This window comes from Populus euphratica, unplaced genomic scaffold, assembly GCF_000495115.2.
Source record: "Populus euphratica unplaced genomic scaffold, PopEup_1.0 scaffold72.1, whole genome shotgun sequence".
NCBI lineage: Eukaryota > Viridiplantae > Streptophyta > Magnoliopsida > Malpighiales > Salicaceae > Populus > Populus euphratica.
Genome location: NW_011499922.1, coordinates 899,020 through 913,938, shown reverse-complemented (window position 1 = coordinate 913,938; position 14,919 = coordinate 899,020). Strand labels below are relative to the sequence as shown.

Sequence of the window (14,919 nt, the reverse complement as noted above, 5' to 3'; positions counted from 1 at the left end):
TTTAGAGCATCTCCATTCTAAACATCATCCAAAAGAAGCAAGTAATTCCTACCGTTCAGAATTTCTTCAAGTTTTTGTATTAGTTTACCCCCATCCAAATCTGCACATCTTTCCCCAGTCGCAGATTTGATAATTTTTTGTGTCACTTGTTTTAAGCCAAAACCATCTGAAACACATGCCTCCATTTTCGGTTTAAAATGAGATTTTACAATTTCATTCTCGTAAACAGATTTGGCAAGAGCAGTCTTCCCCAATCCTCCCTTTCCAACTATCGAAAAGAGAAAGGGATGAGCATCATCAACATTAAAAGGTTCTACTAGCAGGTTGATGATGCGTTCTTTGTCTTCATCTCGTCCAATAAGACCAGAAAATCTCTCAAAGGATCGGTTCATCTCTGTTTCCTCATGACTATAATCATTAGTCTGCTCGCTGAGGTTGAAGTCACACTTAAGAGATGAAATCTCAGATAGTCTTTCTATGATGCTCTTTATCTTAAGACCCATTCTTAAACGAAATGCTATCTTATTAGAACCTGAAAACAAACGTCGTACCTTTCTGCTGGTACTTCCTGTACTTTTCACCACCTGCCTTCGCAAAGTTTCGCGCTCAAATTCGTCCAGCACGTCCTCCGCATCATACAAGACTTCTTTAAGATTATGGAGCCATAGACGAATCTTTTCAATTGTTGATTGTTTCTCGGCGTTGGACAGCACAGCGTTGATGGCTTTCAATCTCTTTTCAAGATGTGCAATGTCAGCTTCGAGCATCCATGCCAAACAAAGTTCTCCAGCAGCAACAGAGCCTAACTTCCCTGAAAGGGATTTTGCAATGTCAATTGCAAAAGCTTCTTCCATTTTCTTTATGAGAGGAGAGGAGAAGTGGTTGATAGGAATATGATTGAGATGAGAGTGAAGTTATGTTTTCACAAAGGTAATCCTCTTGATATGTAGCTACGAGTATCATCAATATCTAATATCCAAGTGAAGACAACACAAACGCCTGTAATTTTACTTTCTGACATTCCAGATAATTTATCTCTTACTTTGGAAACAAACTTCCTATGCATGTATCCTTTACCTGGAGCTTCTTGAGCAGCAAGCACAAGAGTACTAGAAAGAACGTTTGTACAAAAGCAAGTGATGATGCCTCTGTCAGAATCTGAGATGCTTTTGATCAAAGATTATCATGACCTATCCTACTTTAAAATCTGAAGAATTGTCAATAATGATAGTGTCATAGTGATGATGTATCACTGTTAATTAGTTTTAGTTAGGTGAAGTTGTTTGAAGTAACAGTACAATGAGTCTCCTTTATCATAAAAAGGACTAAAAAGTTCAAAAGAACAAATTTATATATCTATATGTATATATGCATATGTTCACTTGCTACACTGTGCTCTATATTCTGTATATATCAAATATAAGAGCAACAAGGGAGTCTGCCAATTTTGAATTAATTTTTTAATAGCTTGTTAATTCTTGATCAACGAATTCAGGACATTATTGTTTTTCAAGGTGGGGCAGAATGCTTGCATACTAGAGTGGACTGGCTGGATTGTATGTAAAGAAGATTACTGAACTTCGTTTGTTTGATAAGAAGAACTTCTATTTACAAGGGCTCTAAAAGGTAGTGTTTGTCCATACGCGAAGTTGCTTGATGCTACAATTTTTTTTATTAACAAAAAATGAAGATTTTATTAGAATTGCAATTTAATAATTCAAAGGAACTAAATATTTCAAATTAGAGATTGCTCTAGAGTTTTGTAATTGGTTAGTTGTGATTAATTTTAATTTTGATCAATGAAAAATTAATTTTAAATATTGAAAAATATTTTTCTACCAGCATCATTTAAATAAACATGATTTTGATAGAAAATAACAGTTTTAATTAAAATGATCTGAAACTCTTTTTTTTTTATCTCGATTGACATGATTTGACTTGTATTGACTCAATGAATATATTTTTGATTGAGAATGATAATTTTGACCCAAAATAGCTTTAAATTTATTTTTTACCCTGATCAACATGGTTTATTCCATATTGCCCTATAAATATGGTTTTGACCGAAATGACATAAAATTCATTTTTTACCTCGATCGACATGGTTTGACCCGCATTGCCTCATATGATTGGTTTCATTGAAAATGATAGTTTCAACTTGAATTAGTCTAGAACTTAAATATTTTTTACCTAATGACATGGTTTGACCTGTATTATCTAGTGGGATTGGTTTTCATTAAAAATGATAGTTTTGATATAAAATGGCTCAAAACATATTTTTTTATCTTGATCGACACCGTTTGACTTGTATTTATTCAATAAACTCATTTTTTATGGAAAAAGGCAATTTAACTGAGAGAAAAATATTTTTAAACTTTAAATTGTTTCTTAACTTTTTCTGGATTTTTCTAAATAAAATAATAAACAAATTTTTTTGGAGAATCCAAAATTAAATCATTATAGTTGTTCTCTTTTTAAAATATTTACAATATGAAGTCTTGAAAAAAACTTTGCATTGTATGTTTGTAAGGAAAAGAAAACAATGGAGTTAACAAAGGATCTATATACTTGAAAATGAGGTAGTAATGATCCTCTCAAATCTACTTGTATAGACACAAAATCATATAATCTCAGCTATTCTTCCTGATGGAAAAACAAAATGAGAAAAGAATAAATTTTATGGGTGACTTACTCATATATTAAAAAATACAAAAAAAATTTAATTAATTTATTTTTATGAACGACTTATTTAAATAAAAAATATAAAAATATTTTTAATATCAACCCTATTTTTCAAGTAACCTAAATTTTTGTAAAATATATTTAAGAGATTTCAACATTATTTTATAAAATACATGAAAAGGATTCACCAATGCCTTTATATATTTCTAATACTTAAAAAAATAAATCTGAGGAGCTGTTCCGAAGAATAAAAAAAGTAATGTGCCAGCATGGAATCCATACAAAGAAAAAATAAAATACTGATAGTTCATTCCAACAACAGCTCCTGCTGATTCCAAAGAACGTTCTTATTAGCATGATGAAGCGGGTAAATTGAAAAACAGGAGAGCCAGTTGTATTGGACAAAAGTCAAGATGGTATTGGTAGCTAGCAGGGAAGCCACCACCATCAATGTATCATCTTCAACACCTTCTTTATATCGCGAGGAATATGACTGTATATGCACAACTATTTAGACCAACATTGTTTTTTGTTTTTTATTTTTAACTACTTAGGCTGACCAGTGACCGTCCTTTCCTTTTCATCACTATATAAACCTACCCATGGTGTCACTTCCCTCACTCATCTTCATTCCTGACTTCTTCCTATTTCATCAACAGTACTGAACATTTCTCTTGATCACCAGCCATGGTTATCTCCAAGACAGCTTCAGAATCTGATGTCTCCGTTCACTCAACCTTCGCCTCGAGATATGTCCGAGCTTCACTTCCGAGGTACTTGATCATGTATTTTCTTTATTTACTGTTCCATTTCCTTCAAATCAGCTATGTAAAATGGAGTTTCTTTATTTTTTTTCACTTTTGGATAGGTTCAAGATGCCAGAAAATTCGATCCCAAAGGAGGCAGCCTTTCAGATCATAAACGACGAGCTCATGCTGGATGGTAACCCTAGGCTTAACCTAGCGTCATTTGTGACCACATGGATGGAGCCTGAATGTGATAAGCTTATCATGGCTTCGATCAACAAAAACTACGTTGACATGGATGAATACCCTGTCACCACTGAGCTTCAGGCAAGTCATCACCTCCACACACACACCCCATATATATTTTTTTTCAAAAAAAAAGGTTAAATAATTATCCCATGACCAACTTTTGGAAACTAGCTAATTTTATATATAGATCATCTTAATCTGGTCAAGTTCACACCGATCGATTTCAACATGGGGTAGGGGCGATCCGTTAAAATAATGGATTGGTTCTGGCTAGGTAGTTCCTTCTTAATTATAATTAATTAATAACATTAACTATTGCCATAACTTTTCGTGGGGAGTGGGGATATTAATTTCAAAGTAAATCCAATAGTGTTTATAAGCGCACAGCAATGGTGAAGAAATTTAATTTTGATGAGTAATCTAATCATGATAGGTTCGATTCTTGAGATGAGTGTAGAGAATGCAATATAGATTGGACGGTTAATTTCTTTAGTATAAATCTAATGTTTGAGCTGAACTTCTTGGTGATAACATTTAGGAACTGGATCTCAATACTGTTCGTTGGTGCCTCCATCGTTTTAATTAGCATATTATTTATTCCTAAATCTTGATTATAACTGAGATTACGCCTTAAGAGTATACTGTTGGGAAAATACTTATAATATCCATGTGCACATCTCGACCGGCAGGCTTCGGTCAGCCACATCACAGAACTGTATAATAATTTAATAAAGACAATTACTTGATTTCAAATTTGCTAAAAGCAATGTCATTTCGTAGATCAGTAGTCAAATTGAAACAATTATATTCGCATAAAAAGTCAAAAAGCTGTGGCTGTTTGATCAATACGCGGCAGCCAATGAAAATAGAAGAAGAGAAAATACAATAAATTAAATCCATCTAACTTTCAAAATTGCATGTCAGTCTCAAATTTCTTTTTCAAACTTCTAGATCATATGTGATGTGATATCTACTGTGAAAAGCAGAGGAGAGTAGATAAGTTTAGGTGAGGCAAGTATAATAAAATAATCAAGAGAATATAAAATAATGCTTTTCAAATTACCTTTTCAACTATTTGATTTATAAATTTATAAATTTTGGTTGTTTATATGTTTTTTTTTTTTATATAATCAACTGGTTTGTTTATATGTATTCCATAACTAATATATATACACAAACTAGGTTAATGTCAACCATTTTAGTCCCTCCTGCAAAAGAAAATTGGATTCGGAATAGTTAGTGCCTTCAAATTGAATTACTTTAGTCTTCATTCTTGCCGAAATTGAAGCCATTGATTTGTAGTTGTAGGTCCCAAATTATTTATTGAACTATTAGCTGTGTAGATGGTGATAGGATGAGCCATCCAAAACACACGGCATGATTCAACTGCCGGCCATAGAAAGTTAGAAATTAATTATAGCTATCCACTCTCTGAAAATCTATGAATTGAACATGTTATTTTGTACAAAATTCTGTTACTTTGCTTGATTTTTTTCCAAAACCAATTGCCAAATGCAAAGAGTTTCTTAGCTTTTTGACACTTTTTTCCTCGTACAAGTACTTTCAGGACTTTTTCCATGTTTTATCATATCGAATCCACTAGACCAGTTGCCCCATATCAGAAGTGCTTTTTCATCTTATCTCTCAAAATGGAACTAGAAAAGGACAGGTACGCTTTTGGTCCATGGAGCCAGTGATGATGATAGATGAATGAATGGAGTCAGTGTACTGTATGGACCAGTCACGGCTCTTTGATTCTTGGCAACAACAACAAAAATTACGTTGTTCATGATTTGTGTTGAACATATGATCCTTTCCCCTAAGAAAATCTGATTATTCCTCACGGCTTAATGATTTTACAAAAAAAATGAGAATTGAAATTTCTTCTAGAACAAGTTCTTAAGAGTAATGATTTTACAAAAAAAATGGTTTTGGATAGGTTCAATGTGATTTTAATCAACAAAAGTAATGGATTCATTAGCTACAATTAAATTAGTCTCTGCAAGAAAAAATATTTTTAAAAAAATGGTAGCAATTACTATCCAGAGTGAATTATTGATTGATACATTTGTTTGTCTGTCTTCTAAATTGGATCGATGATTTATTTCAAATGGTGATGTAGAAAATATGAAATTTTCAAGAACATTTTGACCAAAGGAGCTTAACAGTTTGATGATTGTTTATGCATGCAGAACCGATGTGTTAACATAATAGCCCATCTCTTCAATGCACCACTTGGAGACTCAGAGACAGCAATTGGAGTCGGAACCGTAGGATCCTCCGAGGCTATAATGTTGGCTGGTTTAGCATTCAAGAGAAAGTGGCAGAACAAGAGGAAAGCTGAAGGAAAGCCCTATGATAAGCCTAACATTGTCACTGGAGCCAATGTTCAGGTATTCTATTATCATTAGTACATACGCCACTAGATAGCTTGTAAGTTATAACTTAGAATCATAATGCGCTAACAATCATACCAAATGATGTGATGTTCATTCATGTTTGAAGGTGTGTTGGGAGAAATTTGCAAGGTATTTTGAAGTGGAGTTGAAGGAGGTGAAGCTTAGAGATGGTTACTATGTGATGGATCCAGAAAAGGCTGTGAAAATGGTGGATGAGAACACAATCTGTGTTGCAGCTATCCTTGGCTCCACCCTTAATGGAGAATTTGAAGATGTTAAGCTCTTGAATGATCTCTTGGTGGAGAAGAACAAAGAAACTGGGTAATCTCTCTTTTTCTTTTTCGTAAACTTCATGATATCATGGGAATGAAAGAATTTATCAATCTGAGTATTCCAATTTACATTTTGTTTGATGCTGATTTTCTTCTTCTGTAGATGGGATACTCCGATCCATGTTGATGCGGCCAGCGGCGGCTTCATTGCTCCTTTTATTTACCCAGAACTTGAGTGGGATTTCAGGTTGCCGTTGGTGAAGAGTATCAATGTTAGCGGGCACAAATATGGACTAGTCTATGCTGGAATTGGTTGGGTCGTTTGGAGGAACAAAGAGGACTTGCCAGAAGAACTTATTTTTCATATTAATTATCTTGGAGTTGATCAACCCACCTTCACCCTCAACTTCTCCAAAGGTATAAATCTTGACGAACATCCATATTTCTTAATATTTTCTTCAGTATTTCATGAATGGAAACTAAACTCAATGTGCCTTAATCTTATCTTTCGCAGGATCTAGTCAAGTTATTGCTCAATATTACCAACTCATCCGCTTGGGTTATGAGGTGAGTCTAACCATATGCGGATAAGCTTGTAACTTAACTCGCATCCATGTTCCTTTTTCATCAAGAGATCTCGAGTTTCGAACCCCCTTTTTATATAAATATATAAACAAATTTTGTTTACCTACAGGGATACAAAAATGTTATGGAAAATTGTAGAGACAACATGCTGGTGCTTAAACAAGGACTAGAGAACACAGGCAAGTTCAACATTGTCTCAAAAGACAATGGGGTGCCATTAGTGGCCTTTTCATTGAAGGACAATAGCAGCCATAAGGAATTTGAGGTATCCGAAATGTTAAGGCGATTTGGTTGGATTGTGCCTGCCTACACCATGCCCCCTGACGCTCAACATGTTACTGTATTGCGTGTGGTGATCCGTGAAGATTTCTCTCGGACACTCGCCGAACGTCTTGTTCTTGACATTGAAAAGGTCTTACTTGAGCTTGAGACATTGCCATGCAGGATCAGTACCAAGATTGCTTTGGCTAATGAAGAGAAGGAAGCTGCGGCCAATAAAGAGAAGAGGGATCTGGAGAAAACAAGAGAGATTACTACAGCTTGGAGGAAGTTCGTCATGCAAAGGAAGATGAATGGTGTGTGTTAGAGAATGGAAAGATCACGATGGATTGAGCTGGAATATTTCACTTTCGCAATTTTATTATCTATAATGTTGAGCGTCTTGTCCATCGGATTGTTTTTTTTTTGGGTACCATCTTGAGTTTCTTTATAGTGCAACTACTTGATTATGTGTATCTTGGAAATCGAAAAACGGATATGCTTCGAATACTAATCAAGCAAGGATAACGAGGAATTTATATATTTCCTACTTCTCAATAGTTTCTTTTGTAAGTATCTATTAATCTTGTCATCAATTGTATAACAAACATTGACAAAGGGATACAATTTAGAAATTAAAACATGTGAGACCTAATAATCAATAAAACATTTTATTTTGGTACTCAATTGAGAATAGGTATATCTATTTGCAACTAAAATGAGTTTTTCTAGTAAATATGCCTTTCCACTAAAATTACAATGTTCACTTGAGTTGCCTTTCCCTTCTATTCCTTCCTTTCAATACATCTAAGCCTTGTTAGGGTTAGTTTGAGAGTGGAGGTGGAGTTTGGAATTATTATATTTTAAATAATATTTTATAAAAATTTAAAAACATTATTTAAAAATAATTTTTAATATTTTCACACCAATTGAAATATAACCGGTGGGAGAGGGAGAAGGATTTTAAGGAAGCTGAGAAGTTCCTCTTCCTCTCTGAGCAAGACCAAAGGGTTTTCTTCTCTTTTCTCTTTGTTTATTTTCTATCTATTTTTGTTTCTTTCCTTTCTTTTTTGGTTTTCCTCCATCATAAACTTGCAAGAATCTTTAGAAGAACCAGTCATGAACTTGCTAGTCATCTTTAAAATTTCACTAGGAAGACTAGCAAAAATCAAGAAAACCTAAAGCCCGGATGCGAGATATCTTTATAAATTTTATCCTTGAACCATCTGCTAAACTTCTAATCAAATTCATTAAGAAATAGTACTTTAATGACTATTTTACTTAATGACCTATATACTCTTGATCATGTAATAGACTTTGTCTGGAGTTGCAGAGGTTACATGATTCTAGTTTTTGAATATTTTCATTGTTGTATGGTCTTGCACCATGTGATAATGGGACCCCTACATTAATTAATAAGAGGTAATAGGTTGCCTCTTTTACAAACAAAATATTACTACTATAGCAACATAATGGTTTTTAACAAAAGAGGGAAAAGAGATCACGAGAGAAAGAAAGAGCAGTGAAAAAGTTTGTCTTTATTCTTTGATTAGCAGCTCGTTAACCGTTGGATCAGGCTGAGATTTTTAACAATTAATTCTAGACACGTTGCTTTTTATTATGACGGATGGATCGAAGATTGGTGGTGTACAAGCTGGTTTCTTGATCAGAAAATGGTGTTGTTAGTATTGTAAGTTTTTCTCAAATATTTTTGCTTTAAACTTGTCGTATTCCAAGAATAGATTGTTATTCATGATATGCATGTTGTATTCCTTAGTTATATCTAAGGAAGAACACTTGTGAATCCATTAATTATTGATGGTGGAAGTTTTTATCTAGACTACAATCTCATAATTTTTCCTGCATTGGTTTTTTTGTAAAAATCTTAGTGTTGATTTGTGTGTTTGATTGTATTATTTTATTGATTGGATGATCCTAATTTTGATTGCACAAAGAGAAAAAAAAAAGATTGAAACTTGTGAATTGTGAATGCATTTTTGGCTAGATTAGTGTCTGATTATTTGAATTTTTCCTAACAAAATAATATCAGCGCATTGGTTATGTAGATTGAATTTCTTATGCAGTTAAAATAAAAAAGGAAGATTCAGACATAATAAAGCTTACTTCCTCTCATTATTTTTTATAGAAAACAATGATGAAGGATCACTTATATTACAATGATTTGGTTTTGCCACTTGAGTGTAAAGAAATAAAGCCTAGTGTAAGATGGAATGAACTTAATCGAAAGGCGACTACTAATATTAGAAAATAGATATCTTCTAAATCTATTAATCATATTTTTCAAGAACATGACTACTATATGAATTGAAAGATGTTGGAAGAAACCTTTGTTAAGGAGAGCGCACAAAATAAGGTTTTTATAATTAAAAACCTTATGAATTTAAAGTACATAGATGGTGAAGATACTTCAGTATACATACATGAATTCCAAGAGTTCCTGAATCAACTATCATTAATGAATCTTGAGTTAGTCGATGAAATGCAAGCATTAATTCTATTAAGTTCATTGCGGATAATTGAAAGACCTTAGTGATTTCACTTATTAATTCTACTCTGAATGAAAACATCATTTTGAAGAAAGTGATTTAAAGGGAGGTGAATGCAATTAAAGGTGAAGCTAAATTAAGGTAAAGCTAAATTAGTAGAGTAGTCTTCAATTGCATTCACCTCCTTTTTAATCACCTTGACTTGCGACATGTAGAGACCTATCTTTTTCCCTTCACTTTCTTTAAAGTGATCTTTTCATTCGAAGTAGAATTGCTAAGTAATACCACTAAAGTCTCTTAACTATTTGACAATTAATTCAATAGGATTAGTTCTTGTATCTTATCAGCTAACTTAAGATTTATCAATAACAACTGATTTAGAAACTTTTAGAACTTATTTATGTACACTGAAGCATTTTTACCATATTTGTACTTTAAATTCATAAAGTCTTTAATTATAAAAACTTTGTTTTCTGCACTCTCCTTAGCAAAGGTTTCTTTCAAGATCTTCCAAATTGTATATCAGTCATGTTCTTAAGAAATATGATTAATGGACTTAGAAGATACTCATTTTCTAACATTTATAGTTGTCTTTCTTTTAAACCCATTTCATTTTGCTTCATCCATTTCATTAGGCTTTATTTATTTGCACTCAAGCGGTAAAGTCAAATCATTGTAATATAAGTGATCCTCCATCATTGTTTTTCATAGAAAATAATTGAAGGAAGTGAGCTTTATCATGTCCAAATCTTTCTTTTTCATTTTAACTGCAAAAGAAATTTAATCTACACAACCAGTGCTCTGATACCACTTTGTTGGGAAAAATTCAAATAATCAGACACCAATCTAGCCAAATATGCAATTCATAAGTCCCAATCTTTTTCCTTTTTATGCAATCAAAATTAGGATGACTCAATCAACAAAATAATACAATCAAACACACAAATCAACACCAAGAGTTTTATGTAGAAAATCCAATACGGAAAGAATCACGGGGTTGTAATCTATTTAAAAAATTTCACTATCAATAATTAATGGATTCACAAGTGTTCTTTCTTAAACATAACTAAGGGTTATAATATATATATCATCAAGAACAATCTATTTTGGAATACAGCAAAATTAAATAGAGAAGTATTCGAGAAAAACTCACAACAATAACAACCCCGTTTTCTGACCAAGAAACCAACTTGAACATAATCAATCTTCGATCCAACCATTTAAAATGAAAAGCAAGGTGTCTAGTATTGTCTATCAAAATCTTATCCTTATCCAATGGTTAACAACAAAAATAATGACAAACTGCTCATTGTATCTTTTCTTTCTTTCTCCCGTGCTCTCTTTTCTCTCTTCTGTTAAAAACCATTCTGTTGCTACAGTGGTAATATTTTGTTTTTCAAAGAGATAGCTTGTTGTCTCTTACTAGTTAGGGAGTGTTTGTTTTAATTTTTGTAATTGAGGTTGTGGTTGGGTACAATCCATTTATGCACAAAACTCAACTACAAAAGCTAATATTTTCTGCTTTTCTTGGTTTTTTAGTGGGTCCCATATCTAAACCACAACTTCCACCTCTAACACAAACACACACTTAATGTGGTGTATTATCACATGGTACGACGCTATACACAACAATCACTCCCTTCTTTGTTGTTCCAAGTAAAGTCCCTGCAACAACCCTCTCTTGTTTTTCTTTAAAAACTTGATAAAGAAGCCTCTTAGGTTCCTTTCTCAGTTGCTTACGAAGGTCAACAACATCAGGAGTCTCAACTCCAGTTGGTGTGCCTGAAAGGCTATGAACAGAATAAACATTGCCCTCCAACTCCTCTTCATCAAGTTGTTCCTCCTCCTTTTCTTTCTCTTCTTCTTCCTCCAAATCACCCCAAAAAATCTTCTTTCCGTACTGAATTGTAACCAGACTTGCTGAATCCAGAAGCTTCACTAAGGGATGGGTTGTTAAAAAACAATCTCAATTCAAAGGAGTTACCTCATGACCTTTTATTTATATTTTGATGTTATGTTAAAAACCTTCTCATCTAAAAAAATTAAATTATTAAACAAATTTTCAAAATATAATTTATATAATTCTCACCTGTACTACTGTTGTTTGACTTCGTACCTTTCTGCTGGTATTGTTGTTGTTTACTCTTTGGGCATGGGTTTTCAGCCTCTCTTCTTTTCTGTGTTTGGGGCTGCATCCCTTGCAAAAGACGGAAATTGCATCCATGGCTAGGTGGAGTGTTCTCTGTCAGGATTGTCTGCGGCACCTTCTTTATGTCAGGATTGTAACAAATCAGAACTCGTAACTCAACTCAGAAACCAAGTTCTGCCAGGGTTGATTTGTTGCTTTCAAAACTGTCTCCTTTTAATTTTGAACTTTCCTGAACTTTCCTTCTCCTTTTCCTTGTAAGATACTTCCTCTTTCTCCGCCGATCTAAAGCTGCTGGAAGTCCTTCTCCACCAGGACTGTTTGCCGACCTACTGACTTTGCTGCTGTTTCCTTGCTTCTGCTTTCTGCCGTAGCTTTCCAGCCTAGTTCTCATCAACAGTGTGCAACTCCTGAATTACTGGAGATGTCCCGTTTTCTCCATATTGCCACCTCTCTCTCGTTCTCTTTCTCTCCATATCTGATCTTTCCATGATCATGACTCACTCCAAGACTGCACCAGACACTCATGTTTCTGTCCACTCAACATTTGTATCTCAATATGTTCGAGCCTCATTTCCAAGGTGATACTATCTTTTTTTCCTACTTCTGTATCACTAATTGAATCTGTTTAATTTTGAATTCTGAATAATTTTTTTCTGTGGTGGATTTTCTTTCAGGTTCAAAATGCCAAAGAATTCAATCCCTAAAGAGGCTGCCTGCCAAATCATAAATGATGACTTAGTGTTAAATGGTAATCCTAGGCTTAGCCTGGCATCTTTTGTGACCACATGAGTAGAACCTGAAAGTGCTGAACTCATCGTGGCTTCTTTTAACAAGACAATGTTGACATTGATGAATATCCTGTCACCAATGAATTACAGGCAAGAGATTTAATTATGTACACATAATTAAGAGTAAGACTCCACTTTGTGATGCAATGATATTTATTTTTCTTGATATTCAATTATAATCTTGTGTTGCAATCATAAATTATCTTTGCTCATGGATTGCACAAATAATTATTTTTAAAATGGATGTTGCATTTAGATCCACAACTTGTTTCAGCTATTTGGATCTGTAATCTTTTGAGTCTGAATTATTGTCATCTTCTATGTAAAAATAAATGAAATTAAGACAATGGACCTCACCTTTTTTATTCCTATACAAGCAGAATAGATGTGTTAACATGATAGCACTTCTGCAAACGAGCTAGTAGCTCGGCTGGCAATAGTCATAGCACTTCTGGTGAGAATATTTCTGGTTCAAATTCTACTCACTCGCATTTCTCAATCCATACGTAAATATGTGATAGACTAAGGATATCGAGTTGGCGAGTTCTCCCTCAATGTTTGGCTTTTAGGAGTGGCTGCCCCCCATGGATCGTATCCACAAGTGTGTCCATGATATATATATATATATATATATATATAAGAAAAAAGAAAAAAAACAAAAAAAAAAAAAACATGATAGCACTTCTCTTTAACCCCCCCCCCTATTGGAGAACCAGAGACTATTGTTGGAATAGGGACTGCAGGATCTTTCTGAGGCAATGATGTTGGTTGTTTTAGAATTCAAAAGGAAATGGAAAATAGGAGAAAAGAGGGAAATCCCTATGATCAACCCAACATTGTTACTGGAGTCCCATTGGTAGCTTTTTCTCTGAAGGACAGGAGCACTCACAATGAATTTGAGGTATCCGACATGTTAAGGCGGTTTGGATGGATTGTGCCTGCATATACCATGCCTCCTGATGCCCAACATGTGACCGTGCTTCGGGTTGTCATACGAGAAGACTTCTCACACGCTCACTGAACAATTTGCCAGAGACATCCAGAAAGTTATACATGAGCTCGAAGCCCTGCCATCCAAAGTTTGTGGCAGGATTTCAATTTCTGTTGATGCTGATAAAGAACAGCATGGTGCTGTATTTGTTTTGAAGGAAACTGCTATATATAGAGAAACAGAGGGAGATCACTACAATTTGGAAGAAATTTGTAATGGAAAAGAAGAAGATGAATGGTGCCGAGATTTCAATTGCTCTTTTTCCTCTCCTCCTTCTCTTTTCACCTTGTAATGGAGAAGAATCAAAAGAGGTGATGACATCATACAAACCTCTGCCTCTAGCGTGATTGAAGAGGTAGTAGATATGTATAATTGTTGGATTGAATTGGCAAGCTGATTAAAATCAAATAAATTTTGGCATAAAATTTGTTATAAAAATAATAAAATATAATGGAGCAATTCATGTTCTATTTTATTCAGCTGATATGCTTCAAGATACGCAGTAAAAGGACAGTCCTTTTCCCAGTTTCTAAATCTCCTCCACTTCAACAACTTACGCTCACACGACTAACTATTCCAAGGAAAACAATCTACTTTGCCACCATGATCCCTGCATGGACCAGTTGGGCGTATAGACCAGCCACATACACCACAAATAAAGCTATCCCTCTTTCCTGTGTAGACGTCAAACCACTTGTTTCCTCCATTCCATACCGCATTACAAAAATATAAAGTAACTCCCCAAAAACTAGAACAAAAATCAAATGACCAGCTACCTTGAGGAGCGAGGTATTGTTGACCGAGATCAACACTCCCGGATTTGCAATGAAGTGAGAGCTGCAAGCCTGGTCCCAGATCATTAGTGAGGGTAAGGTATGTCCTTTTTGTCCAGCAAGCATCACCCATGGCTGTGAACAGCGTAAACAATACAGATAGTGCCCTGAAATATTTAGCGAAGGAATTCATGTTTATCAAGTAGTTTTTCCTTCAAGTATCTGGGTTTTTTTTTTTATTGTTTTCCACTTATTTATAGGAACTATTCACGTTTGTTTATTTTTTTCAGATCAAACACAAGATAACGTTTCTTAGAAGGAAATACAAACAGATACTATGCATGCACACACAAACGTCATCCCTTGATGATGGACAAGTGTTGACATTTACCTTTTTTTTCATGTTTATCTGTAATTTTTGAAACGTATCCTTTGATTTGTAATCTGGAGAAAGTGTTGGGTAGACCACAGATATCTTTGACAGATGTATTTCTATAAAGGATTACGTAGAGCATGTCTG

At 34.2% G+C, this 14,919-nt stretch overlaps 3 protein-coding genes and 1 pseudogene across 3 annotated transcripts; 2 read left to right on the top strand and 2 right to left on the bottom strand.

The window, feature by feature from the left end:
• Positions 1 to 4: 4 nt before the first annotated feature.
• Positions 5 to 854, bottom strand: LOC105135312 (putative disease resistance protein RGA4). Its single transcript, XM_011040130.1, has one exon. It carries the CDS (start codon positions 852 to 854, stop codon positions 18 to 20), a length of 837 nt encoding a protein of 278 aa, XP_011038432.1. The 3' UTR covers positions 5 to 17.
• Positions 855 to 3,207: 2,353 nt separating this feature from the next.
• LOC105135287 (glutamate decarboxylase 1-like) lies at positions 3,208 to 7,751 on the top strand. Its single transcript, XM_011040108.1, has 7 exons — positions 3,208 to 3,455; positions 3,551 to 3,755; positions 5,870 to 6,070; positions 6,183 to 6,397; positions 6,512 to 6,765; positions 6,863 to 6,915; positions 7,043 to 7,751. Exons 1-7 carry the CDS (start codon positions 3,370 to 3,372, stop codon positions 7,517 to 7,519), a joined length of 1,491 nt encoding a protein of 496 aa, XP_011038410.1. The 5' UTR covers positions 3,208 to 3,369; the 3' UTR covers positions 7,520 to 7,751.
• Positions 7,752 to 11,744: 3,993 nt separating this feature from the next.
• LOC105135310 (glutamate decarboxylase 1-like) lies at positions 11,745 to 13,973 on the top strand (annotated as a pseudogene).
• A 180-nt stretch (positions 13,974 to 14,153) lies between these two features.
• Positions 14,154 to 14,807, bottom strand: LOC105135285 (uncharacterized). The gene has a single exon (XM_011040107.1). It carries the CDS (start codon positions 14,590 to 14,592, stop codon positions 14,194 to 14,196), a length of 399 nt encoding a protein of 132 aa, XP_011038409.1. The 5' UTR covers positions 14,593 to 14,807; the 3' UTR covers positions 14,154 to 14,193.
• Between the last annotated feature and the right edge of the window lie 112 nt (positions 14,808 to 14,919).